The 24,164-nt window shown below is 47.8% G+C and overlaps 1 protein-coding gene across 2 annotated transcripts; it reads right to left on the bottom strand.

Annotated features, from left to right (window-relative positions):
* Nucleotides 1-1,725: 1,725 nt before the first annotated feature.
* Nucleotides 1,726-23,602, bottom strand: SMARCE1 (SWI/SNF related, matrix associated, actin dependent regulator of chromatin, subfamily e, member 1). Of its 2 annotated transcripts, none has more exons than XM_062215496.1 (11): nt 23,324-23,602; nt 21,564-21,615; nt 21,346-21,389; nt 18,326-18,430; nt 13,700-13,780; nt 12,063-12,194; nt 11,630-11,801; nt 7,646-7,818; nt 7,016-7,117; nt 5,811-6,006; nt 1,726-2,677 (listed from the first exon to the last, which is right to left on the bottom strand). In XM_062215496.1, exons 2-11 carry the CDS (start codon nt 21,568-21,570, stop codon nt 2,469-2,471), a joined length of 1,221 nt encoding a protein of 406 aa, XP_062071480.1. In that variant the 5' UTR covers nt 21,571-21,615; nt 23,324-23,602; the 3' UTR covers nt 1,726-2,468. The 2 variants fall into 2 exon arrangements, with proteins under 2 accessions (XP_062071480.1, XP_062071479.1); XM_062215495.1 differs by having other exon boundaries at nt 5,811-6,021; nt 23,324-23,595.
* Between the last annotated feature and the right edge of the window lie 562 nt (nt 23,603-24,164).

Raw genomic sequence — 24,164 nt, 5'->3', positions numbered from 1 at the left:
TTGTAGGTCATTATCATGAATTATAGGACAAGCCATTTGGAAAAGCATGTTAGCTGATAGGGGTTACCGAATCTGAAATTCCTGCAAGAAAACTGGAGGACTATGGAGCATTCCTCTCCCATTTGTTGTTAGAAATTAATACAACTTGGGGCCAGCGCCGCGGCTCACTAGGCTAATCCTCTGCCTTGCGGCGCCGGCACACTGGGTTCTAGTCCCGGTAGGGGCACCGATCCTGTCCCGGTTGCCCCTCTTCCAGGCCAGCTCTCTGCTGTGGCCAGGGAGTGCAGTGGAGGATGGCCCAAGTGCTTGGGCCCTGCACCCCATGGGAGACCAGGAGAAGCACCTGGCTCCTGCCATCGGATCAGCGCGGTGCGCCGGCCACAGTGTGCCTACCGCGGCGGCCATTGGAGGGTGAACCAACGGCAAAAGGAAGACCTTTCTCTCTGTCTCTCTCTCTCTCACTGTCCACTCTGCCTGTCAAAAAAAAGAAAAAAAAAAAAAAAGAAATTAATACAACTTGGGGGGCCGGCACTGTGGCACAGCAGGTTAAAGCCCTGGCCTGAAGCACTGGCATCCCATATGGTGCCAGTTCTAGTCCTAGCTGCTCCTCTTCCAATCCAGCTCTCTGCTATGGCCTGGGAAAGCAGTAGAAGATGGCCCAAGTGCTTCAGCCCCTGTACCCACATGGGAGACCCAGAAGCAGCTCCTGGCTCCTGGCTTTGGATTACTGTAGCTCTGGCCATTGCAGCCACCTGGGGAGTGAACCAGCGGATGGAAGATCTCCATCTCTACCTCTCTCTATAATGGTCTTTCAAATAAATAAAAAAAGAAATTAATACAACTTAAGCCCTTACAGTTTATACATTCGGGGGCAGGTGTTTGGCACAGTGGTTGAGGCCACTTGGGACACCGGCATCCCACATTCAGGTGCCCGGGTTCAAGTCCCAGCTCTGCTTCTGGTTCCAGCTTCCTGCTAATGCACACCCTGGGAGGCAGCAGATGGTGGCTCACGTACTTGGGTCCCTGCCACCCACGTGGGAGTTCTGGGCTCCTGGCTTTGACCTGGCCCAGCCTTAGCTGTGTCAGGAACTTGGGGAGTGAAGCAGTGGATTGATCTTTCATATTCCTCAAATATTAATGTGGAAACTATCCCTTTTGGGGTTAGACCTCCCTATGTGACATGACTGTAATGGAAGGAAACTGGTTTTCCTGAGTGTCTGGTAGGAAGGAACTTATCGTCACAGGCATTTACAGACACTCTTGGGTGGGACCAGGGCCCCGGTATGCTGTGAGCGGCCACTCATGCTGCCACGATCTTACAGAAGCCAAACCGTGTGCTAGACTGGCATACGAACATTTAGTGCATTAAACACACTTGAGACCTTTTTTTCATATTTTTATTACATTTGGACTTTTAAGAAACATATAGCATCAGATATACTGCTATTCAGTAAAAATCTATTCTAGTTTTTGGGAAGTATATGCGTCACAAACTATCTTGCTTCTAGTCTCCAAGACTTTACGAAGTTTATCAAAAAGGCAGGCTCTAATCTACGGGATCCCGAGCCTTGAGGTTCTGAATGTTTTGATTATTGTTAAGACAGTTTCAAGCGGATAAACTTAATTCTGAGCTGTTTTTCCTCTGGAATGGGCTCATCAGTATAAAGTTATTTAGTCCACGACAAGAGTACACTCAACCCATTAAGCTCTGTGATCTACTGTGTCTTTGGAAAACCTGGTAAAAAAAAAAAAAAAAAAAAAAAAAAGGTAATTTTCCCCCTATACAATAAGGATAAATTTACCAGAACATACCCAATATCAATTATATAAAAAAAGTAGTAGAGATAGCGTGTGTGCTGTGTCCACTGCGACAACTTTTTCAGGAGCTGGGAGCTACTCTAACCCTGGGAGCTTCCCGGGATCAACACGATCCACATGTAGTCAGCTGCAGGCTACACGCCACTCCTTCACACACACCTGGAATCGGACGTTGATTAAATAGAAAAAGGGTGAGAACAAATACACACTGACCCATGATCGCATCGAGAAGCTACTCTCTGCACAAGTACACGAGCGACGGGGCTTTCTGGCGGCTGCTGCCAGGACCGAGAGGGTTAAAGCTATGGCTTAGGGAAGCACCCAAGTGACTGTAGGAAGGCATTTGTAGAGTAGATTCTGCAGCATCAAAGGATGATTTTCTAAAGGAGGTGAAAGCTTTCTCAGTTAATCTAAATTCTGAGGCTTTCCGTAGTTGAGGGCTAGAAACAAGATCCAAAGAAAAGAGCCATGTTCACGTCTAGGAAAGGTGACTGCCGTTAGGCTCGTGATGCTAAATGGTCCAAAAAGCCTTTGGTGCTGTGATATGGACACGGAAAAAAAATACACAAACCACATAACACCATTAAAACCAAAAAACATTTTTTTTTTCATTTAAAAAAGTATTTAGAACACATAAAACAAGGCAACATCTATTCTTTTTTCTCATCTTCCGGTATGGGATCTGTTGGCGGCTCCTCCACCGTGGCACTGTTGCTCTCCGAGCCGGTGTTACTGTCACTGGTTCCTTCCTCGGCCAGACTGTCGACCCCCTCCTGCCCACTCTCCTTGTCCTCGGGAGTGGACGTGCCTTCTTCGCCATTCTGCTGGCTCTCTGTCGTTTCTTCCAGGTGCGTCTCCTCTGTAATCACACACGTGTCACCGTCAGTTCCAGACACACATGGGCCCTGACCACACAGACAGCACGCGGCTGTGCTGCCCAGGAGGGAGGTAACAGCCGCGCGCCGCTTCCAGGCACCTGAGATGAGCCAGCACGACGGAGGAATTTCTAGCATGTGCAGAATGATCCTGGGCGTGGAAAGCCACTCTCTAACCAGAAATGCATGCCACGTGAATACAGATTAACATACTTCTGACGAAAATTAAGCTGCTGAACTGAGATGTGCTCTAAGTGTAAAATATACACAGGATTTCAAAGACTTAGAATACAAAAAAAGTAAAAAAGGTTAATATTGTTTAAAATGTTGATTACATATTGAAATGGTATTACTTAGAATATACACATATATAATTATCTATTAAAGATACTCTCATCTGCCTTGACTTTCAAAAACGTCACTAGCAGAACACTTCAAGTACGTGTGTCACTCCCATTGTACCGCCGCTGGACAGGGCTGTTCCGCAGGGCTTTGGATCACACGCGGAGCAAGCCGACGTGGGAAGGATGAGGCTGCAATCTCGGACAGAGGTCGTGCGGGGCTGTCTTCTGCAAGACGTTTCACAGCACGAGGCTTCTGCTCTAACGGACCCCGATAATTGTCCTGTTTTCCTTTGAAGCTAGACAGCCAGAACCCGAGTAAAGCCCTAGGTGTTTTGACGTGGCTCACTGACAGAGGACCAAACAGGCAGGGGCCGGGCGTCCTATCTAGCTGGAAAATGAGCAGAGAACCTTACCCTAACCCTCAAACTCTCGCGTTAACCACAACAAAATGCTCATGCTCCCGATTTGCCAAGTTGAAGGTGCTCGCACGGAACAGAAAGGAGGGCAAACAGGAGCTGCCTGCTTGGACGGCCCGACTGGGCAGGAGCTGGGCCGGGACCAAGTCCTGCCGCTACTTCCCTTCCCGCCTCCTGCTAATGCGCAACCTGCGGGCAGCAGACTGGGCTCCTGAAGAGCACCTGGGCCCCTGCCCTAGTGCGGAAAATGCAGACAGAACCCTGGCCCCCGGCTTCGGTCTGGCCCAGACCTGGCTGTTGTGGGCATTTGGGGAGTAAATCAAAGGATGAAATCTCTCTCTGGCCTTCAAATAAATAAAAATAAATAATTTATATTATATATGTCAATATATATTATATAATATATAAAAATATAACTAATATATAAATACTACATATTATAATATATATATTTATAGAAATATAACTAAATAAAAAAACCCTCCCAAGCGTTAATCTGGTGAATCAAGCTTTTCAGAAACATCCCCTAGAGATCCACATTCTGGGCTGGTGCCGTGGTGCAGAAGGCAGGTAAGCCTAAGCCTGCAATGTGGCCCAGGTTCAAGTCCCGGCTGCTCCACTTCTGATGCGGCTCCCATGCTAGTGCACCTGGGCCCCTGCACCCACGTGGGCGACCTGGAGGAAGCTCCTGGTTCCTGGTTTGAGCCTGGCATAGTCCTGGACATTTAGGGAGTGAACCAGCAGATGAAGATCTCTCCTTCTCTCTCTGTATTTCTGCCTTTCAAATAAATAAATCTTTTTTCAAAAAAATCTACGTTCCATTAAGTGTTTCCCAGGCGTCTGTCAGCTTAATGCAAAGTACGGCTGCCGAGCCTCCGCCTGCCAAGACCGTGCAGTGAGCTTCTGGCTGTTTCCCACGCCTTCCTTCCGCTCAGGCCTGTGTACAGGGGGCACTAGGCAGGGTCAAAGCAGTGCCAACAGGGGAGGTAATCGCAACACTACAAGTAATAATCCATGTAAGCCGGACTAATTTACCAAAGTTTGCCATGTTATTTGTTACCCCCAGAGATTTGTTACCAGGACAACCAGTGCCCTTGAAGTAAACTTTTCTAGGCTGGGGCCTGTCACCTTCCAGCAATGGCTACCTGGTGGCTGTGTCCAGCTTTGTGCCCCAGGGAGGCTCTGCTGCAACTAACTCCAGTGCACTGCCGCCGCCGCCACACAGACGCAGACAACATGGGGACAATGGGGCGGCTGTGCCCAGTAAAGGACCATTGGTGAAAACCAGGGGGCAGGCAGGATGTGGCCTGCAGGGTTTACTCTGCTGAAGGTGGTCCTACACAGCAAAGGCAATCTTAAGAGTGATAACTGTGGAGGCCAGCACTGTGGTGTAGCTGGTAAATCTGTTACCTACAGTGCTGGCATCCATATGGGTGCCGGTTTGAGTCCTGGCTGCTCTGCTTTTTTTTTTTTAAGATTTATTTATTTATTTGAAAGTCAGAGTTACACAGAGGAGAGGCAGAGAGAGAGAGAGAGAGAGAGAGAGAGAGAGAGGTCTTCCATCCGCTGATTCACTCCCCAGTTGGCCACAAATGGCCAGAGCTGCGTCAATCAGAAGCCAGGAGCTTCTTCCAACCAGGATGCCGGCACTGCAGGTAATGGCTTTACCTTCTACACCACAGCGCTGGCCCCAGCCGGCTGCTTTACTTCCGATCCAGCTCTCTGCTATGGCTGGGAAAGCAGCAAAAGATGGCCCAAGTCCTTGGGCCCCTGCACCCACATGGGAGACCCGGAAGAAGCTCCTGGCTCCTGATCGGCCCAGCTCCGGCCGCTGAGGCCATCTGGGAGGTGAACCAGCAGATGGAAGACCCCTCTCTCTCTGTTTCTGCCTCTCTGTAACTCTGCCTTTCAAAAAAAACCTACTGCTTAAACAGTATTAGCACTAAGGGTCAAAATACTGCACATTAGCTCCATACCAGATCCAGGAGCAGATCTGGAGGCGGCTGCTAGGATGCTTCGAGCAAGGAAGCCGCAGTGGAATAACTCACCCAAGCCGCAGGGCTGGCAGGCAGGGACACAGTCCCAGACCCGATCTCATTCCAGAGCCGGTGCCCTCAACTGCTCTCCCATTCCACTTTGTATTCTCAAGCCAGACTGGGGACCCCCAAGGCCTCCGATCCCACACAGCAGACAACCCTCCATCGCTGTTCTTCAGTGACCCCAACCTTCCAAGTGCATCCACCAGAGACCAAGAACGTGGGACGAACCGCATGACCTTGGGGGGTATTTGGAAGGAAAGACCGGCCGCGGCCCGACCCTCGTGGTGCGAGGGTCGCACCTCGTGGCTGGCAGCGTACCCGTCTCCATCGGAATGCTCTCGTCGTCCTTCTTGTCCTCGGCTTTGCTGGCCGCGTGCTCCTCCTCAGGAATGCCGCTGCCCTGGGCGCGCTCTGCTTGCTCCGCTGCCTCCTTCTCCCTCTCCTCCTGCCTTTTGCGGGCCTGCTCCTCCGCCTGCGCGATTTCAGCTGCGATCTTCTCCATATCCACTTCCACCTTCAAACCGCACAACTAGCAGTCAGAGAAGAGAGAACTTCAGTAACGCCCTCTCCTTACCATTTCTGAGCCAGAGACATCATTTCAAAGTGGGTGTTCCTTGCCTACAAAATCACACGCGGGTATTTCAAAAAGTTCAGAAACATGGAATTAAAAAATAAATTTTTGATGTACTTTAAGAATTTTATTTATTTATATGAAAGGCATGTGTTAGAAGGAGAGGAGGAGAGGCAGAGGGAGAGATAGAGATCTTCCAATTGTTGGTTCACTCTCTGAATGGCCGCAATAGCCAGGGCCAGGCCGGGCCAGGCCAATATCCGTTGCTTCTCCAGGCGCATTAACAGGATTGGCTGGATTGGAAGTGGAGCAGCTGGGACTGGAACTGGCGCTCTGATGTGGGACGTCACCTGCTGTGCCACGACACCCAGCCTTTCCATGTACTTTCTGAAATACCCTCACACACATACGTATAGATAGATGTAGGTATGGACATGGAAAAAATGTGGTTCTAGGTGCTCTCTAAAATTCTTATGTGCACAGGCAAGGGAAGTTGCTCCAGCAGCTGGGACAGCACACACAGAATGTGTGCGGAGGCAATGCCCTAAGTGCTGGATTACCCAGCAGGCCTGCAGTTTCTAGTTCGGGTTATCAAACACTGCATTTACTGACTACAAGTCAAAGTGCAAACTGCAAATTCTAACTAATGAAGGCCTTTAATGAATAAATTTCAATCAAATGAAAATAATTCATGACTGTCTAGATGTTAAAACCTAAGAGTGCTCCAGCACCCACAAGTCTAGTAAAAATATGTGAACTATGTTACGTGGCACTGCAGTTTTGCCAGAACATGGAATTAATTTTCATAAAGCAAGGGTCTTAAGACTCTATATCAAAATTATCTCTTTCAGAGTGAAGAACATTCAATAAAAACACTATTTTAGAAAAAGTAGGAGGAGCAAAAACTAACAAACTCAGCGACAAGCCTGTTGAGAACACACGGAATGCATACCCTTTTCAGTTCGTTGTTGAAAGAATCTGTGCTCTCCAGGAACTTCCTCTTCTTTTCCTGGTGTCGCTCCTCTATTTGAAGAAGCTCAGCTTCTAGTTTTCGCTGGAAGACATGGAGCAGGCTTGTCACTACTTGGCTATTTCCTCGAACGCAGAGGTCAGACAGATAATACATCTCCCTCTCTAATGGTTCACACTTTCAAACAGTGTGACAAAGAATGTTTTGCATTTTTATCTTAAAGCATCTATTACACAACTCTAGCAAAGATTTTAAAGACTAAGATGCAGCACCAAAGAAAGGACTATGATTAATGAGTCCATGTCAAAGAATACTGTTCCAAGCCTGGGCAATTTCTTCGGAGAAACAACACCAGGCAGCAAAGTGAATCTCAAAGTCTGCGAGTTCTCACGTATTAGTAGATGTACTTTCCAAGGCTCTGTGTTACCATTTAAAAACAAACATCCAACCTCGGAGCAAGGCCCACTGCCCCTTAACCCCTTTCTTAAATCAGAACAGCTTAGCCTGGTGTTCTCCAGGCACATTCACGCATGGTGTAAGAATCACGCCTCCTGGGACAGGTGGCACAGGCCCACTTCATCACAATGAGTGCTTGTGACTTTATGACTTTACCTGATGGACCATTAAGGACTGGACCTGTCGTTTAAGGACCTGCATCCTAGCTGTCGTGACCACTGACCGGACGTCGGGCACCACACTCTCACTAAGGATCTCACTGATGAGGCGGTGGTTTCTCTGGAACCGGGCGGTGGCTGTGTGCTTCATTGAAAAGCCATCATCATAATCTGGAAGGAACGAGACATTCTGGGAATCAGGAGAGTGTAACAACGTTAGCACTTACTTACTAAGGAGGCCTGGCCCTCACTGGCCTGACAAGCATCATGGGAGCACTGGAGCACTCACTGGATAAAAAAATCCACATAGGACGTAACGTGCTCCTTGGCCATGGCACTGGCTTTTCTCACAAGGTCACCGAGCGATGCCGTGTCAGAGAAGGATCTGCCTGGAGCACAGCGAGCTCTGACCTTTCCTCCCCAGGCCCCGGCGTCAAGGCGAAGGCCGTGGTGGCGGCAGTAACGGAAACTGCTACCTGCCTCATTCACAGCTGATGGCCAACGTACGAACTGGGCGCTGTCTTTGTCCCTGTAGCACTATAATATTAAAGTAATGAAAATACCCAGCTGCAGAAGTAACTTGGCCTAGAGTTAACTCATCCCTATTGAGAAAACACTATCTCTAACAATAAGCAGTTTCCCAGACAGCATTTACATTTTATCACAAAACAATTAAGGCCCTGACATAATTTTAGAAAAAGAATGTTTGTCTATTCACACAACTCAAGACAGTTGTTGGGGTGTAACAGCATCACCCAGGTTTGTATACAGAGTACGGGTCTGGTTTCTATGCCTTTTCTAGGATTTTTAATGCTATTCAACACTGTTTCCTTAATTTCAGCCTTTGCTTGATCATCTTCTTTTTTTTACGTTATTTGCTCACTTAAATCAAGTAGAGCTTACTGTTAAATGCCACACATTAAAACTACCTGCTCATCAACTACCTGCCTCCCATGCCAGGAAGCCCCGCTGAACGGCCTGCAGGGCTGCCGTGTCCTAGTTCAACAACCCTGTCCCTTGGTGTCTGTCGCCAAAACCCTCTTTATCATAAACTTCACAGCTAAAAATCATGGTTGTAAAAAGTAAAACAAAACTAAAACATGCAGAAAATCCTCTCTGTTTCCTTTGAGTAATTTCTTTAGAATATGCACTTCTAGGCCAGCGCTGCAGCTCAATAGGCTAATCCTCCGCCTGCGGTGCCGGCACCCTGGGTTCTAGGCCCGGTTGGGGCGCCGGATCCTGTCCCGGTTGCCCCTCTTCCTGTCCAGCTCTCTGCTGTGGCCTGGGAGTGCAGTGGAGGATGGCCCAAGTGCTTGGGCCCTGCACCCGCATGGGAGACCAGGAGAAGCACCTGGCTCCTGGCTTCAGAACGGCGCAGCGCGCTGGCCATAGCAGCCATTTGGAGGTTAAACCAATGGAAGGAAGACCTGTCTCCTCTCTCACTGTCTATAACTCTTTCTCTGTCTCTCTGAAAAAAAAAAAAAAAAAAAAAAGGAACGTGTACTTCTAAAATCAAACTGCTAGGCTAACAGACGCAGCTTTAAAACAACTCTTCTTTACATAAAGAACCCTTCCAGGTGCAAGGGTGCTGCCTCCATCTAACTGATCTTCTTGTTGGTATTTGCAGGGCCACAGCGCTGGACGGGGAGGGGAAGGGAGGCTGCGTCCGGACCTGTCTCTCCTGTACCTCAGCGTCTGCTCGTCCTCTGCAGGCGCCACCTCACCCAGCAGCCGTTCCTCTCAGGAAGCCCCGGCTGCCCCGTGTCCTAGAGATGACGGATGGCAGCAGCTGTCGCGCTTGGGCGGGCGCCACCTTTCTCATTGTCAAGTCCATTTCTGCCTTCCAAGGCCTCCTCTTTCCACTCACCTTCGGCCCAATGCCCAAAGTCACTCTTCCACAGAGATCTTACCACCACCCGTGCCGCCTTCCTAAGAGCCTCCAGTTCTTGTCCTACACGCAAACATGGAGGGCTTGAGGCTGCTCCTGAGCGGCTCCCTGCAGTCTTCGCGTTCACGCTGCCACCTCTCATTCCACAGAATGGTTTTCCTCTTCTGCCTTTGATTCCTTGTGCCTCCGTCCTCATGATGTCATCTTCTGGCTCTCAGAGCTGTATGCTTCTCTTGCAGTTATCATCCCACTGGAGTGACCAAGGTCTGGCTATGCCACTGTGTCTTTAGCACTGATGATTTTGCTTACCACTCAGAGAGAAGTAGAGACACAGAGAGAGAGGTCTTCCATCTGTTGGTTTACTCCCCAGATGGCCACAGCGGCCAGAGGTGCGCCAGGCAAAGCCAAAAGCCAGGAGCCAAGAACTCCATCTGGGTCTCCCACGTGGGTGCAGGAGCCCAAGCAATTGGGCCATCCTCCACTGCTTTCCCAGACGTATCAGTAGAAAGTTGGACTGGAAGTGGAGCAGCCAGGACTCCAACTGGGGCCCATATGGGATGCCGGTGCTGCAGGCCAGGGCTTTAACCCGTCTGCGCCATAGCAAACTCCAGCCCCCTCTCTCCCCTCACCAGTTCAGAGTTACACAGAGAGAGGAGAGGCAGAGAGAGAGAGGTCTCCCATCTGCTGGTTCACTCCCCACTTGGCTGCAACGGCTGGAGCTGCACCAATCCAGAGCCAGGAGCCAGGAGCCAGGAGCTTCTTCTGGGTCTCCCATGTGGGTGCAGGGGCCCAAGCACTTGGGCCATCTTCTACTGTTTTCCCAGGCCATAGCAGAGAGCTCGATTGGAAGAGGAGCAGCCGGGTCTCAAACTGGTGCCCATGTGGGATGCCGGCACTACAGGTGGCAGCTTTCCTCGCTATACCACTGCACTGCCCCCCCCCCCCATTCTTTTAAAACATTTTTTCTCCCTTCTTTTCAGTGTATCAATTTATTCACGTCTTTAGGTGGTATTGTTGCTTCTTCCTTCAGGGGTATCTTCTTTAAAGTTGTTACAAGCTTCCTCTTTGTTACTGCTACCTTACCAAATTATTTTCTTGATGTTTTGGTTGCTTGCAGCTGATGCCTCCAACCCTTTCCATACCACAGCAGCTCGCAGAGAAAACACTGGTGTTCCCACAGCACACGGGGTGTGTGGACGAGCATGCTCAGCGAGGCGGCTGTCTCGGGGGCTCTGCCTGGAGTCCCAGCGCCCAGCTCTGCTCTATGTCGGGGCACACAGTCTGCCCAGGGGCGCCCTTGGGCGCTGCTCGTGATGCAGCCGTGCGTACAAACTCTTGCTGGGCTTCTGGATCACTGGAAAGGGAATTCTATGCTGCTGCCCACTCACTCACTTTCTCCCCTAGGAGGCTTTAATTTAGCAAATGTAGGGAACCAATGAGAACACAGGATGCAACTAAAAGACACTTCGTTTTTCTTTCTTTCTTTTTTTTTTTTTTACAGGCAGAGTGGACAGTGAGAGAGAGACAGAGAGAGAGGTCTTCCTTTGCCGTTGGTTCATCCTCCAATGGCCGCTGCAGCTGGGCGCACTGCGGCCAGTGCACCGCGCTGATCTGAAGCCAGGAGCTAGGTGCTTCTCCCGGTCTCCCATGCAGGTGCAGGGCCACTGCACTCCCAGGCCATAGCAGAGAGCTGGCCTGGAAGAGAGGCAACCGGGACAGAATCCGGCGCCCCGACCAGGACTAGAACCCGGTGTGCCGGCGCCGCTAGGTGGAGGATTAGCCTAGTGAGCCGCGGCGCTGGCCAGACACTTAGTTTTTAAAGGCAGTCGAGGCACAATCCTGATTGCAGCTCAAACCTCCCATGCGTTCTGAGGAAAACATCTTCTCCACAGTAAATAGGTTTTGCTATTTTCTGCAGTGGAACGGCTATTTGCTTTTCTTGTGGGAGATTCATATACAAGCCTTACTCAAAATAACCAGGATATTGGAATGGTACTTAAACTATGCTTTGTTTTCTGTTTAAGGCAAGAAATACAAACTTCTATTTAAGAGACTTCTCCCGTTTTAACGCTCAGAGAAGCGCAGCCTCTTTACCGTCTGGGTCTTCCGCAGGCTGGATGCTCATGTAAGGCTCCCCCTTCTCCATGCGCGACTGTCTCTGCCGACTCTCCTCTTCTAAGGCAGCTTCTGCACGGCTCTTCGCATTGATGTAAGCCAGGTACGCGGGGGAGTTGTGATAGGCCTTCATGGATTCATTGTACTCTATCTGAAATGCAAACGTTCCCCAGATTTGTCACCAGCATTCTGCAGGTTGCACTGTACACCTGTGTCACCTCATCTGAATATCAAAGATCTGACGTGAGCAGGGGGCTGGGATATCGTCTCCTTTCTACAAAGGGTATGAGGTCTAGGACAATTGGGTGACTTCACGCAGGCATACAGAAGCTCCGGAAGTCTCAGTTTCTCATCAGATCTTAGGTTTCTTTTGTAAATAAGCCAACATTCATACATGACATCCCCACCTTACCTTTTCTGCCTCGTATTCGTTTAAATATTCTTGTTTCTCTTCATCAGTGAGATCTCGCCACATGCCACCAATAATCTTTCCAATCTCCCACAACTTCAGGTCAGGGTTGGAAGCCTTTACTTGGTCCCAGACCTTAAAAAGTAAAACATAAACATTTCAATATTGATACCTAAATACATAGATCTCTTAATAATATTTTTAAATGTGTAAACTTTCAAACATAAACAAAAGCAGAGAGGAAGGTATCAAATTCTTATGACTCATCAGCCTGCTTCAACAATTATCAGCAGCTGGCCGAGCTTGTGTCATCGCTACCTCGCTACGTGTCTTAACAATGAGTTAGCTGCCTGTATTTATTTGAGAGGCAGAGAAGCAGAGCCGGAGCTTCCATCTGCTGGCTTCCTTCCCAAATGCCTGCAATGCTGAGGCTGGTTCTGCTGCTGGGAGCCAGGAACTCCAGCCAAGGCACCCACAGGCGGCAGGGACCCAACTACTCGAGCTGCCTCCCAGGGCAAGCAACTGTAGGAAACTGGAATCAGGAGCCCAGGAACCCCAAAATGGGTGTGAGCACTCCACTCCAAGCAATATGGTATCTGCCAGGCCAAATGCCCACCCCTTGATGGATTTCTTCTCAACTTCACTACTAATGCATTCTTCATTTGACAGGCCAAGAGTATCTCCAATCACTGCAGACACTTAAGATGAATTAGCTCAGCAACATAGCTGATGTCTCTAAGTGTGTTTAGAAGGGAACTGGTGGGGCTGGCGCTGTGCCGGCATCCCATATGGGCGCTGGTTTGAGCCCCGGCTGCTCCTCTTCCAATCCAGCTCTCTACCATGGCCTGGGAAAGCGGTGGAAGATGGCCCAAGTCCTTGGGCCCCTGCACCCATGTGGGAGAGCCGAAGGAGGCTCCTGGCTTCAGATCGTCCCAGCTCTGGCTGTTGCGGCCATTTGGGGAGTGTGCCAGCAGATGACGACCTTTATCACTCTAACTCTACCTCTCAAACAAATAAATAAAATCTTAAAAAAAAAATAAGGGAACTGGTTATTTTGTAGAATATATATTATTAAGAAACTGTAATTATGATCCGAAATTTTAAAACTTTTAAATAGTGGCTAAAATACTCTTCTCTTTAATAAAGAGACTAGCTCTATTTTTTTATTTGAGAGTAATGTAGGTTCAGCAAAACATTAAAAAACTCGAAGAAATATAAAGAAAACAGAAGCGATCATAAGCTTATTGCCTAGAGATAACCACTGTCCTCCAGGCTTTTTCCCCTTCAAAATAAGAAGTGGTTGCTACTATTTTCATAGAAATAAGATATTAATACATGTAATCTTATATTCCTTTTTTCGTTGAACATTTTTCTCACGCCATTAAATAATATTCTCGAAAGACATTATTTTTGCATCTGTAGAACACTCTATCCTAAGGATCTTAAAAGCTGACTAAATCATGCTCCTCTAGGGTTTTGATCTGGAATTCCAAAATCACGATGAGTCTTGTTAACAGCTACCGGCTTTCATCCTGCCCTCTGACTGTGCACACCCGCGGGGGCTTCGTCAATCTGACGCTGGATGGGAGACAAGGGAGCAGCAGTGGCAGTCCTAACCCCGCCCAGGGCCGGGTGCCTACCTTTCGGCTGTACCTCATGTAGGGCATCAGCGGCTTATCTGGTGGCTTTGGGGGCTTTGGAATCGTAATGCCAGAGGATGCCTACAAAAGAGTTAAAATGCATTCATTATTCAGCTGCAAGGAGTTCACCGGCAAACTGAAAAGAGTCCCTTAAAAAATTCTAATGCGTCTTTCTTCTACTCGTCCACCGACACAAGATTCTTATATTTTCTCCACTGAAAATAGCTATCACTGCAAATTCAGAAATGTTCACATCAAAGGAAAATGACTTTAAGCACATAATTCTTAAGGCTTTACTTAGCAATTGAGTGCCACTGTTTTGACAACCTGCTGTAAGAACAAACAACATATTACGTAATAATCCATACATAGAAAATACATGGTTATATATCAAGCACCTCACATTCAGGACATTACCTGGCTCCCTTTTATTTTGTTCAATTCCCATAATACATACAGTCAACACTTGATTATCTGCAGCAGAATCCGAACCCTCAGCACTTACCATGCACACTGTGGAGGGCACCCTGCACCTGCAGGCACTACCTCAGGGGAGCACACCCACAGCAACAACAAAATCTACTTTCCTAGCTCCAAGACCAGGGGAGGGAGAGAGGGAGGGAGGGAGGAAGGAAAAGAGAGAGAGAGAGAGAGAGGGAGAGAATGTATGTGTGTGTGTGTGTTAAGGTTCAGGGCCTGTTACCCAGTAGTTTTCTTATGAAGGAGGTAAAGAAGTAGGAACCGGAATCGCCCCTTTCTTTGTCCAGAGCAAGGAAGGCAGGACTGCAGGCATGGGCCAGATGATGCAATTTTTGCATCACTGTGTCAAGAAACTCCATTCCACTGAACAGATTTTGGTTTTGTGGGAAGAGATAGAAGAAGAAAAGGGAAGACAAGATGTGCAGGAGGAAAAAGGAGAGAAGAAAAGGAGAGGGAGGGGAGACAAAAGATATTTTCTACAAAGTTAAGGAAAACAGTGAAAGAGGAAAAAAAATTTAAAAAGGAAGGGGACAGAGAGACAAGTGTGGGTTTTACGTACGGCCTGTGGGCTAGGCCTCTGCTGGGTGCCCAGATACTGCTTCTCAAGGGTGCCCATTATGAACGTCTAAGTCTCAACACACATGATCACACTGGAGTAAGGACCCAGAATAAGAAAAACTGTGCTGAGTGATGTTTAACATCTAAATTCGGGGGAGACCCAGATACTGACCCTACCTGCCAGGCTGGGGGGAAGAAGTACAGCCTTTACCCTAATTACCAAAAGACGGGGATGGGTCCTGGCAAGAAAACCACAGTGACTTGTGTTCTCCCTCCTGCCTCCGCAGCTGCTGTGATCAAGCCCCGAGGCCGCCCCCTACCCGAGCTGGGACCCCATCAGAACCACACTTCTCACTGCCATCAAGAACTGCTTCCTCTCCTACCACGGTCCCCCCTGCCTTTGATGCTCCCCAATAACGTGAATTCGTGCTCACGTGGAGCGGTGTTCTCTCTTCCTGTGCATTACCACACCTCATGCATGGAGGGAGGTGAGGCACGGGGGTCGGCAACTGTTCACCTCGGTCACCTCAGCGCCCACCCAGAAGGTGAGATCTGCTCAGGGCTGTGGTTCTCTCAGGAGGAGGAGGAGTTCGTCCTCTCAAGGTAAGCCTCAGTCAGATGCAGAGGAAGACACGCGTGTGCTTCCGCAGAGAGCATTGCCAATTCCTTGCCACACAGACTGAGCAGACCGTGCAGTGGTTCCAGTCAAGTCAGAACCGTGCCATGGTCAAGGGTGGCAGACTATTCCTAACGCTGGTTTAATATGCTGAAGAGGTAAAGAACTCTGAAATGCCTATGCTTTTAAGTTTGAGGATGAATTAAAACAGCTCAAAAACTTGATATAGTAACATTTGTTGATATTTTCCAAGCAATTACATTTTATAGCATTAATGGGTTTGGTTGTATCTCCCCATCCACCTGTTCCAAAGAAAGGTACATGTATCATCTACACACTGAGACCACGTTTTCATTACACTGTCTGCTTGCAAACACAAAAACCACCTCACCCCAAAACCTCCCACTAAAAACTTACCTCCCTGAACACCTCCAGTGTATTTAACACCCCAGACATCTTTCTACAATATCTTAAGAAACCAGTTTGCTCTGAACACACTTTAACCTTTTCTTGCAAACAGCCAACTAGAAATGACCACAGCTGTGCCGTACCCTCTGTTCCAGGCGTGAAAGCTGCTGTTGGTTTTTACTAAACGGCTGGGGGCTTGTGCTTTGAAATGTGGGTTTGCTTTTTAAATCTCTTTCTCGGTTGCCATCAAGAAACCTACCTCTAGCAGCAGCTCTCTAAAAAAAATCTTCTGCTTCCAATTCAGATAAGGGGGAAAACAAATAATTCAGTGTGTTAAAACAGTGCTTTCCTAAGAATAAGGTCTTAGGATATCTCCTTCAAATAAAGTCTACAATTTTGTGAAATTTATCTTGGCTACTTTACTTGGGTTTTGTTACTGTTTCTTTCCCAATTCTCAGTTGTTTCTCTGGTAAGGTTTTATTGAAGGGTTCCCTCCTGGGATAGAAATTCCATGAAAGCACAGAAGTCCGCTGTTTATAATGCTTTGTCTCGATCTGTTTTGACACCTGTTTTTGAAGAGAACACTAACCGTTATCTGAATGAAGAACTGACTAGAACGTGGATTCCTCAGTAAGCCCTCGGAAAGGTGTCCCCTGCTACAGAAAGCTCCTGTCTCCTGCATTGCAGTCTTGAGGGAAACCTGGCCTGCACGGCTTACAGGAGCTCCCTCCCAGGGCTTCACCGCCACTCCTTCAAGTCACAGCTAATGCAAACACAAGCCCCCACCCAGAGTAAAATATAACTGCCGCCATCTTAAAAACGCTTGTCTAATGTCAAAATCGCAGCTACTGAGTCCTAACATAACTGAGTAGTGTAGAACGTCCACACTTTTCCAGGCCCTTTGGTTACAATGCACTCAGTGCTAAGAAGACGATTACACACACACCCCCCAGCAACCGTCCTATGCTCATCTACTCCGAAGCTGGTGCCCACTCCACACGCTGGGCTCTTCCACTCCCCAGAAGGAACAGGAGAAGAGATGATGGATCCAGGCCCAGAGACGGCGCCCACTCTTTCCCAAGTGCCCGCATCACATGATCTCACTCTACTCATGGACAGCCCCCACAGCTGCATCCAAGTCAAAGAGAAAATGCTGACACAGACCAAAAAGTAAATTTCCTCATATTATAGTGAGCAGTTCTATTCTATTAATGTAGATAATCAAGAGCTGACTGTATAGAATTTAATCATTCTCTGGTTTATTGCCCATGAATAAATTTCTGCATTAACATGGATGATCCAAAACAGATTCTGCTTGTTGTTCAAAGTAAAATGTTCTTTATCATTTGAAAACCTTGCCTCCTGTATACCTTGTGGAACAACACATTTAGGTCAAGGAAAAACACATACTGATACACATTGTGAAATGCATACATACACAGTCAGAATTCTTTTGATACCGTGAAATATGCATGGTACATAACATACTTGATATGCTTATGAAGTACAGTTATGCAGAAACAATGAAAACTTTAGACAAACAAAACCTATCAAGCTAAGCAATATGTTTACCAAAACTGACACCAAATTTGACAGTTACAGCTTTTGGCTATAGCTTGACTGACTACAGGGTGAGAGGGCTTTTTGAAGTGACATTACTGAAGGCACTTACTATTACTTGTGAACACAGAAATTGGAAACTAGGTATCCACAGTTGGCAGCCATTCTGAGTTGTACAAATTCTTATGAACGTCACATTCAGGTGTACACAGGTATTTGACTTTTGGATTTATTTTTATTCATTTATTTTCAACAAGTCATTTTTACAGTTATTTGGTCTTTGGTATTAAATGTCCTTGAATGGAGTTTAAAATAATTCTAACATAAAACCTAAAGCCTATCATTCAATTTTGATATTTTAAGTTGATTACTTAAATGAAACCACACTCCTCATACTACGAGTTAGAAATGCACTTCTGGGTGTACATGTGTGGCCTGATAATTCAGATCAATTCTTTCAACGTTCATTCTGCCATTCTTTGAGGTGACATAAAGTCTTTTTCTCTTCTGAATTGCAGAAATAAGGCTGTTAGACAGTCAACTATTCTAAATCCAAAAGACAAATCATTATGTGCAGCAATTCAAACTGCTAGGCCAGCCAAGAGCTTTCTAGTCCTGAAGGCCAGGTCTGAAAGCTTGGCTCATACTAAGACACTGAGTTCCTGAGAGTCGCTCGTTACCTTAGAAAAACAGACATGCTTCATTTCAGAAAGCCTATTTTAACCATAAGAAACTCCCAGTTTGTCTACATACAGCATAAGCAGTAAGTGCCCCAGGCATAACCCTACCGACCACCAAAGAGAATGGAGTTTTTTCTTCTTCCATATACATATCCAGATCTACTTTTTCAGTGTAAGGCTGTACCATGAATGTTGAAAATAGCTGAAAAGCCAGGTTAAAAAATTTTTTTAATGGCTGTGCTTTTGATTCAAAAGGACCTAACTGAAGGCATTTCTGGTCAACTCCAGTTGTTTGCCGGATGCTGTAATAGTTGATTCTCCTACCGTGACCCGGCTGTTGGTGCCCGGGTTCCCTCCCAGCCTGTAGTTGTTGTAGGCGAGATGACTGTATGGATTGTATCCCACAAACCCTGGTGTGCTGGGCATTTGCTGATGGAAACAAATGAGACAAAAACACGAATGAGAAATGAGCTCAAACGAGGAAAACACAGAAATGAAAAATGATCTGCTTATGGCATGCAAAAGCAACCTGAATTTAAACAAGCAATGATGTGTTGTAACTGTTTTTCTCTTACACTGAGGAGATTAAATCTTTCTTTCATTGGGAAACCAGCCTGCCAGTGTTTGTTTTGTCCTTTTCTGCGGGGGCTTGGGATGTCTGAGTGTAAACCCATGCAGCTTGTATTTTGAGACAAGCAACAGACTTCAGTGTTTCAAACTTGTGTTCCACAGTGTGATGTAACCACCCAGTGACATATATGATGCCTGAGAGAGGAAGGCCTGAAGTGTGATAACACTACATGCAAAACAAAACACAATTTACTCGACAGCTATGTGGATGCCACCAATGTATTCATCTACCAAAACAAGTAAAAACAAGAAATGGATCTGCTTTTGGACAATTTTAAGTCATTTTATATAATGTGTGAAATGAGAAGAGACTCAAATCAGGAAGCCAGGAGTTGTCAATAGAAAAAAAAAACATGTTGGATTCCACGGATGCCACATACATGATTTCAAACAAAGACTGGTAAGAAATGCATGGATCTCGTTCTGGGGGCACTAGCTCATCTCTTGAACCCAGTCATTCTTTCGTGAGCTTCTCTTCCACCTCTTCTTTGATCCATCGTCCATAAATCAATCATGAATAATTTCTGCATTTGGCCTTAATGTGAACTACTTTTTTAGTTGACTTGAACTTTCTTTTTCATCTAGTTTCCTGATAGCTCTTGCCCTTTTTAAAAACACAAGTGCGCACTGCAGCAACAGAGTTCTTGTTTTGTGAATTATATGCTGATGTAATTACAAACGGGCTCTGGCATAGCAGAGGCCGCGTGGTTAACACAATGACATTCAACGTTCATGAAAATCAAGGCATAATGCATAAAAATAACGTAGCAAGTAGAGACTCAAAGTATTTTACCTAATGAAACTCAGTTAAAAACAAGTGACAGTAATTTCATTTTTATAGGCAATTAGCAATGTCAGTCCTGATTGTATAACGTAAAATACACAACGCAGCCCAACTAAGCTACAGCTATCACGACATGAACACGATTCCCTAAAGCATGCGGCTGAACATATCCTTAGTGTCCCAGACACTCAATTATTACATTTGATACAACTGAGCAATTTCTAGTCTACATAGTTAGAGAAGACGCAAATTAAGCATATTTAAGCAGGCAAAACACAGATGAAGTATAAGAGGCACAGAGAGGTGTCTTCCTCGGAGTGGTATAACTGGGTGATGGCAGGGGTGGTGGTGAGGGTGGTGACAGCAGTAATGGGGGGAAGGAAGGAGAGTAATTCATTTAGCATCCATTCTTTTAGGCTGTTCTTATTCCTAGTCTTCTATATGTTGTGTGTCAATGTGAAATTATAATGGTACAGAATATGACTAGAGAAAGGTTAACAAAAAATCCCTTTCTACATGTGAGAAGTCTTAAGGAGACACTTGGCTTTTGAAATATTTTAATCTCAAAAAATCAAGTTTGTCCTCAAGATATTACACACTGCTAGAAGCAGTATTGGTGTCAAAATGACACCTTCAAAGGCTGCACAAACAATGAGGATCACTGTTCAACATTATGAGGCAACAAAGTTAAGAAAAATAAGGGAATTAAAAAAATTGAAACTAAAGCACATAATTATACCATTTCCAAAGCTGAAGTACAAGAGTAGCTCTCTGAGGTCAGAATCTCCACAGTTCACTTCCACCTGTACAGCCACTAGCGAAGTGCCATGGAGATGGTTATCAGAGTGGTCTTGGGTTTAGGGAAGGAAACAAACCAAGCACAGGGCTTTCTCATCTGCTGGAGTTCCCGCTGGAGACTGTATAGTGTAAACGTGGAACTGAGAGGATATCAAACAGTATCTCCTTTTAAAAGCATCTCACTAAGGAAAAACAATCTGTTGATAAATGTAACTAAAACACACATCTGAGGGTTAAAAAAAATCCAGTGGAGAAAACAAAATCACCTAAGAACCTAATTAGCAGTGACAAGTAGTCTGGCCTGAAATTTAGGTAGTAGGGGTGTGAAGGAAGGGCTACCAGCTGTTACAGAAGCGCTTCTGCAGAATATGGTCATGTTAACTGTGTTTTTTAAAACACAAACAACCCCCTCCCCTCTAAAAAACTCCACAAGGAAGCCATTTCAGGGAGGCCTACAGTTGCTGTGGAATCTGTTTCATGGGTTGGGCAACTATTTTACATGCTGACCAAGCTGGGTCAGAGCTTGCTGGGTGAAGAAGCTGGTTCACCGCTATCACGCAGATACTTTGAAACATTCTCAATTCCCAAGCCAATCAAATCTAATTACGGCGTGGAGTCAAATTCCATAGCAAAATCTGACCCACAGATAATGAAATCCTCACTTGAACAGCTTGAAAATAAAGATTTACAATGAGTGTAGTTATAGAACTAGGAGCTTTGTTTGATTTAATATGGAAATTTTATATATAGAGACAAGAAAGGAGAGAAAAATGTAACCAGCTGAAGGTTAGGTTTAAAAAAAAAAAGCCAGAATGAGCACTCACTCAATATCAACTTAAAGACTCGGAGAAAGAAGTGTTAAACTTGTCACCTATTTCCCATTAAGAAAAAAAAATAAAATAAAACAAGTAAATTCAGCATAGGAGGTAGGAATTTCATAGTATGTTTCTTTAAATGTTGGGGCTGGTTCAAGATCAGAGGCAGAGTTATTTTATTTAGAAGGAAGTCTGTTTTTTTAGCTGAATTTTCATCCTGTTACTGTGATGACTGAGTGCCTGTCACTGGAAGACATCTGGGTTTTTGTATCAAGGCCAGACTTGGCTATTACATTAACAAGAAAATTAAAACTTACTGTTGCAGGAGCTGGGGTGGGAGGTGGGGCATAAGATGGTCTTTCTGTTTGAAAGAAAATAAATAACTTCTTGTAAACAACTGAGATATAATACTATGCAACAAAACTACCAATGGTCCTGTTTTGAAGAAAAAAATGAGAGTATTTTGGAATTCCCACTTGCTAGGGCATTAGTCTCTTATTAACATAGATTGATAAATATAAAAATTGAAACTTACTTGACATTTTGGAAGATTAAGTTCTCAGTTCCTTAAGAATGAATCTGAGACACTAAAATAAAAAAAAGGAAAAAAAGGAAAAAAAAAAAAGAGAATCAAAACTCAGCAAGCATGAGAATGTTTCCCTAAAGAGGGTAGTTTGATTGGTACTTTTGAGTAAAATTACATTATCTCTTAGTACTCAAGCCTTGTGCGTATTTTACTAGTCCTTGTAGGTCATCTGGGTCATCAGAATTAAATGACTCGAGTAAGTTCCTGGGGTATTTAAGTATCAGAAATACAGTCTCAGGTTTTGTCCTAAGCTACCCCACCTCTCACAGGGTGAACACTTGGTAACTGAGAAGGCACTGGTCACACACTATGCTGTGCCACCTGTCCACACCAACAAGGCCTGCTGGATGCTGCCAGCGCCTGGTCAGTTCCACCTGGCTTCTGGTCTAGCAACCTCTGTTCCAATAGGACAGCTCTGTATTCCTGAAGGCAGCGGAAAAGGGAATGGGTAAACTAAATGCGTTTCACATTCTTTTAAAAGCGGCAGAGAGCTTCGTACTCGCTGGAAATACATTGAATTCACTGCTCCCTCACCTGCACTCCCATGCAGAGCTAGGATACTGTTTACGGTAGCTTTTCAAAACATCTGCCAATATGGCTGGACTGGGTGCTGCTCTCGTCACCGTACCCCAGTCTCCAGTGCAATTCCTGATAGACGTGGTCCTAGGGTTCCCTGCTCAACGTGAGCTTGTTCTTCACATCAACAGTCCCGAGGGGGTTAAAAAAAAAAAAAAATCCGTGCTTTGGAAAGAAGACAAACTCCCCTCCTGGGGCGCCTTCATCCAGCATCACGGGAGACCAGCAGGAACTCCCTGCAGCATCAGCAGGTCGGAGCCCAGGGTGCAAAGTGCTTTCCCCCTCTTCCTTATTTAAAGCCCCGGCGGGAACCTCTGACTTTGTTGCAAATTTCCTTGCAGCTCAGCCGGCGAGCTGTCAGCATCCAGGAGGCCTTGCGGTGAGGAGCCCTGACGGGACAGCCAGCAGCTCCCTGCACGGGGCGCTTCACGCTAAGATACATTCACAGGCACTGCTCGCCCTCGCTGGAGCGCAGGCTCTCAGAGCGGGCCAGGGCCCCTGTGCACCCCCTGACGCCCTCCCTCCCCGCGGCCTGGCCCAACACAGACACTCGGCAAGCATTTGGGGAATGAAGCTGGACAGGCTTAGGAGAGCAACCCTGCTCTCCCATTTTACAGATCGGAAAGGGGAGTCTTGCAGACTTCAAAGTAACTCTTCGAACCCACGCCGCTAGGAAGCGGCAGGAGCTGGGGTCCGCACCCAGGCCACCTGCTCACGCCAAGCCGGCACCGCGGGTCCTCGGGGCCAGGGTCCCGAGCCGGGGGTCCCTTCCGGGGGTGAGGGCCCTGGGCTCGCCTCGCCCCTCGGGGCTGCCTCGGAGGTCGCCTCCTCCACGCCTGTCGCGGGGGATGCACTTTACCAGCCACTCCCCCAACGCGGGGTATGCGTGGGCGCCCTGACCGGTTTCGGGGTGGCCGGAAGGGGCCATCCCGCCCCCGAGGAGGGCCCCCCGCGAGGACTCCCTCCCCACGCGCGCTCCGCTAGGCCTCAAGGAGGCCTCGCCGGCTCCCGGCTCCGGGCCCCGCAGCCAAGCCTGACCCCCAGCAGCCCGCGGGGACCCGGGGTCCCGCCGAACGGAGGCACCGCGACCTGCCACCCTCCCGACCAGGTCGGACCCACTAGGAAACACTCACCCGCGGGCAGAAAAAGCGCCCGCAGCTCCGGCTTCGCTTCCCTTTGTCCCGCGCACGCCCCGCCCCTCGCGTCCGGAGCTTCCGCGCTCGCACTTTCCACACTTTTCCTCAATTTCTTCTCAGGCCCCACCGACCGTCTTCGGAAAAAAACTAAAGCCGCTCCCGAGGACGCGGCGACGCCTAGTACGGCCAAGGATTTTTTTTTCAGACCCCGTACGTTCCACAAAGCTCCTTGGATTCGGATACTTTCTCAGTCGGGCGCCGATTCGTCACGGCGAGGAAGGCGGAGGTGGCCCGATCGCGATAGGCCCGGTTCCCGCGGCGGCGAGGGGTCCGGGCGGCGGCGGCGGCGGCGGCGGCGGGAGGTGCCGAGCCCTGGTGGCGAAGGCCGCGGCCTCGGCTTCCGCGCGTGGGGCCGGCAGACGCAGGAGCCGCTCCAGGGGGAGGCCGCGCGCGCCTCGGGCTCCGGCCGCGGCCGCCCCCGCGGGACCCCCCGCGCCGGGTCTTCCGCTTCCCCGGGCGTCGCCGGGCGGCAGGACGAGTGTCCCCCGTGCTCCTCAGAGCGGACGACGCGGGCGCGGGGGGACTCGGCCTGGCGGGCGGCTGCACGGGCTTCGGCTCGGCGCCGCGGCCACAGGTTTCCGAGCGACGGCCCTCGTGTGCTGCTGCCGGGCTCTGCCCCAGATCCGCCTTCGCCGGCTGCGTAGACTCCTGTGCCGGTTGGGATGCAGCTCAGCCGTGCCCTCGGGAGGCCCTCGTGCAGTGTGTCCCCCCCCCAACAATCCGTCCCTTGCACCCCCAAGCCTTTCCGTCTGGCCCGTAGGAAGGTGTCAGCTTTGCA

Source organism: Lepus europaeus, chromosome 18 (genome assembly GCF_033115175.1).
Source record: "Lepus europaeus isolate LE1 chromosome 18, mLepTim1.pri, whole genome shotgun sequence".
Classification (NCBI taxonomy): Eukaryota; Metazoa; Chordata; class Mammalia; order Lagomorpha; family Leporidae; genus Lepus; species Lepus europaeus.
The sequence above is the reverse complement of the archived record's forward strand: the minus strand, read 5'-3'. Positions and strand labels throughout refer to the sequence as shown.

Excerpts from the sequence above, each read along its gene's own strand:
- SMARCE1 (XM_062215495.1), bottom strand. Across the intron at positions 18,431-21,345 it reads CCACCCCAGCTCCTGCAACA|CAAATGCCCAGCACACCAGG; the intron begins GTAAGTTTTAAT and ends TGTTTCCATCAG. Across the intron at positions 2,678-5,810 it reads GAGCATTCCGATGGAGACGG|AGGAGACGCACCTGGAAGAA; the intron begins GTACGCTGCCAG and ends GTGTGATTACAG.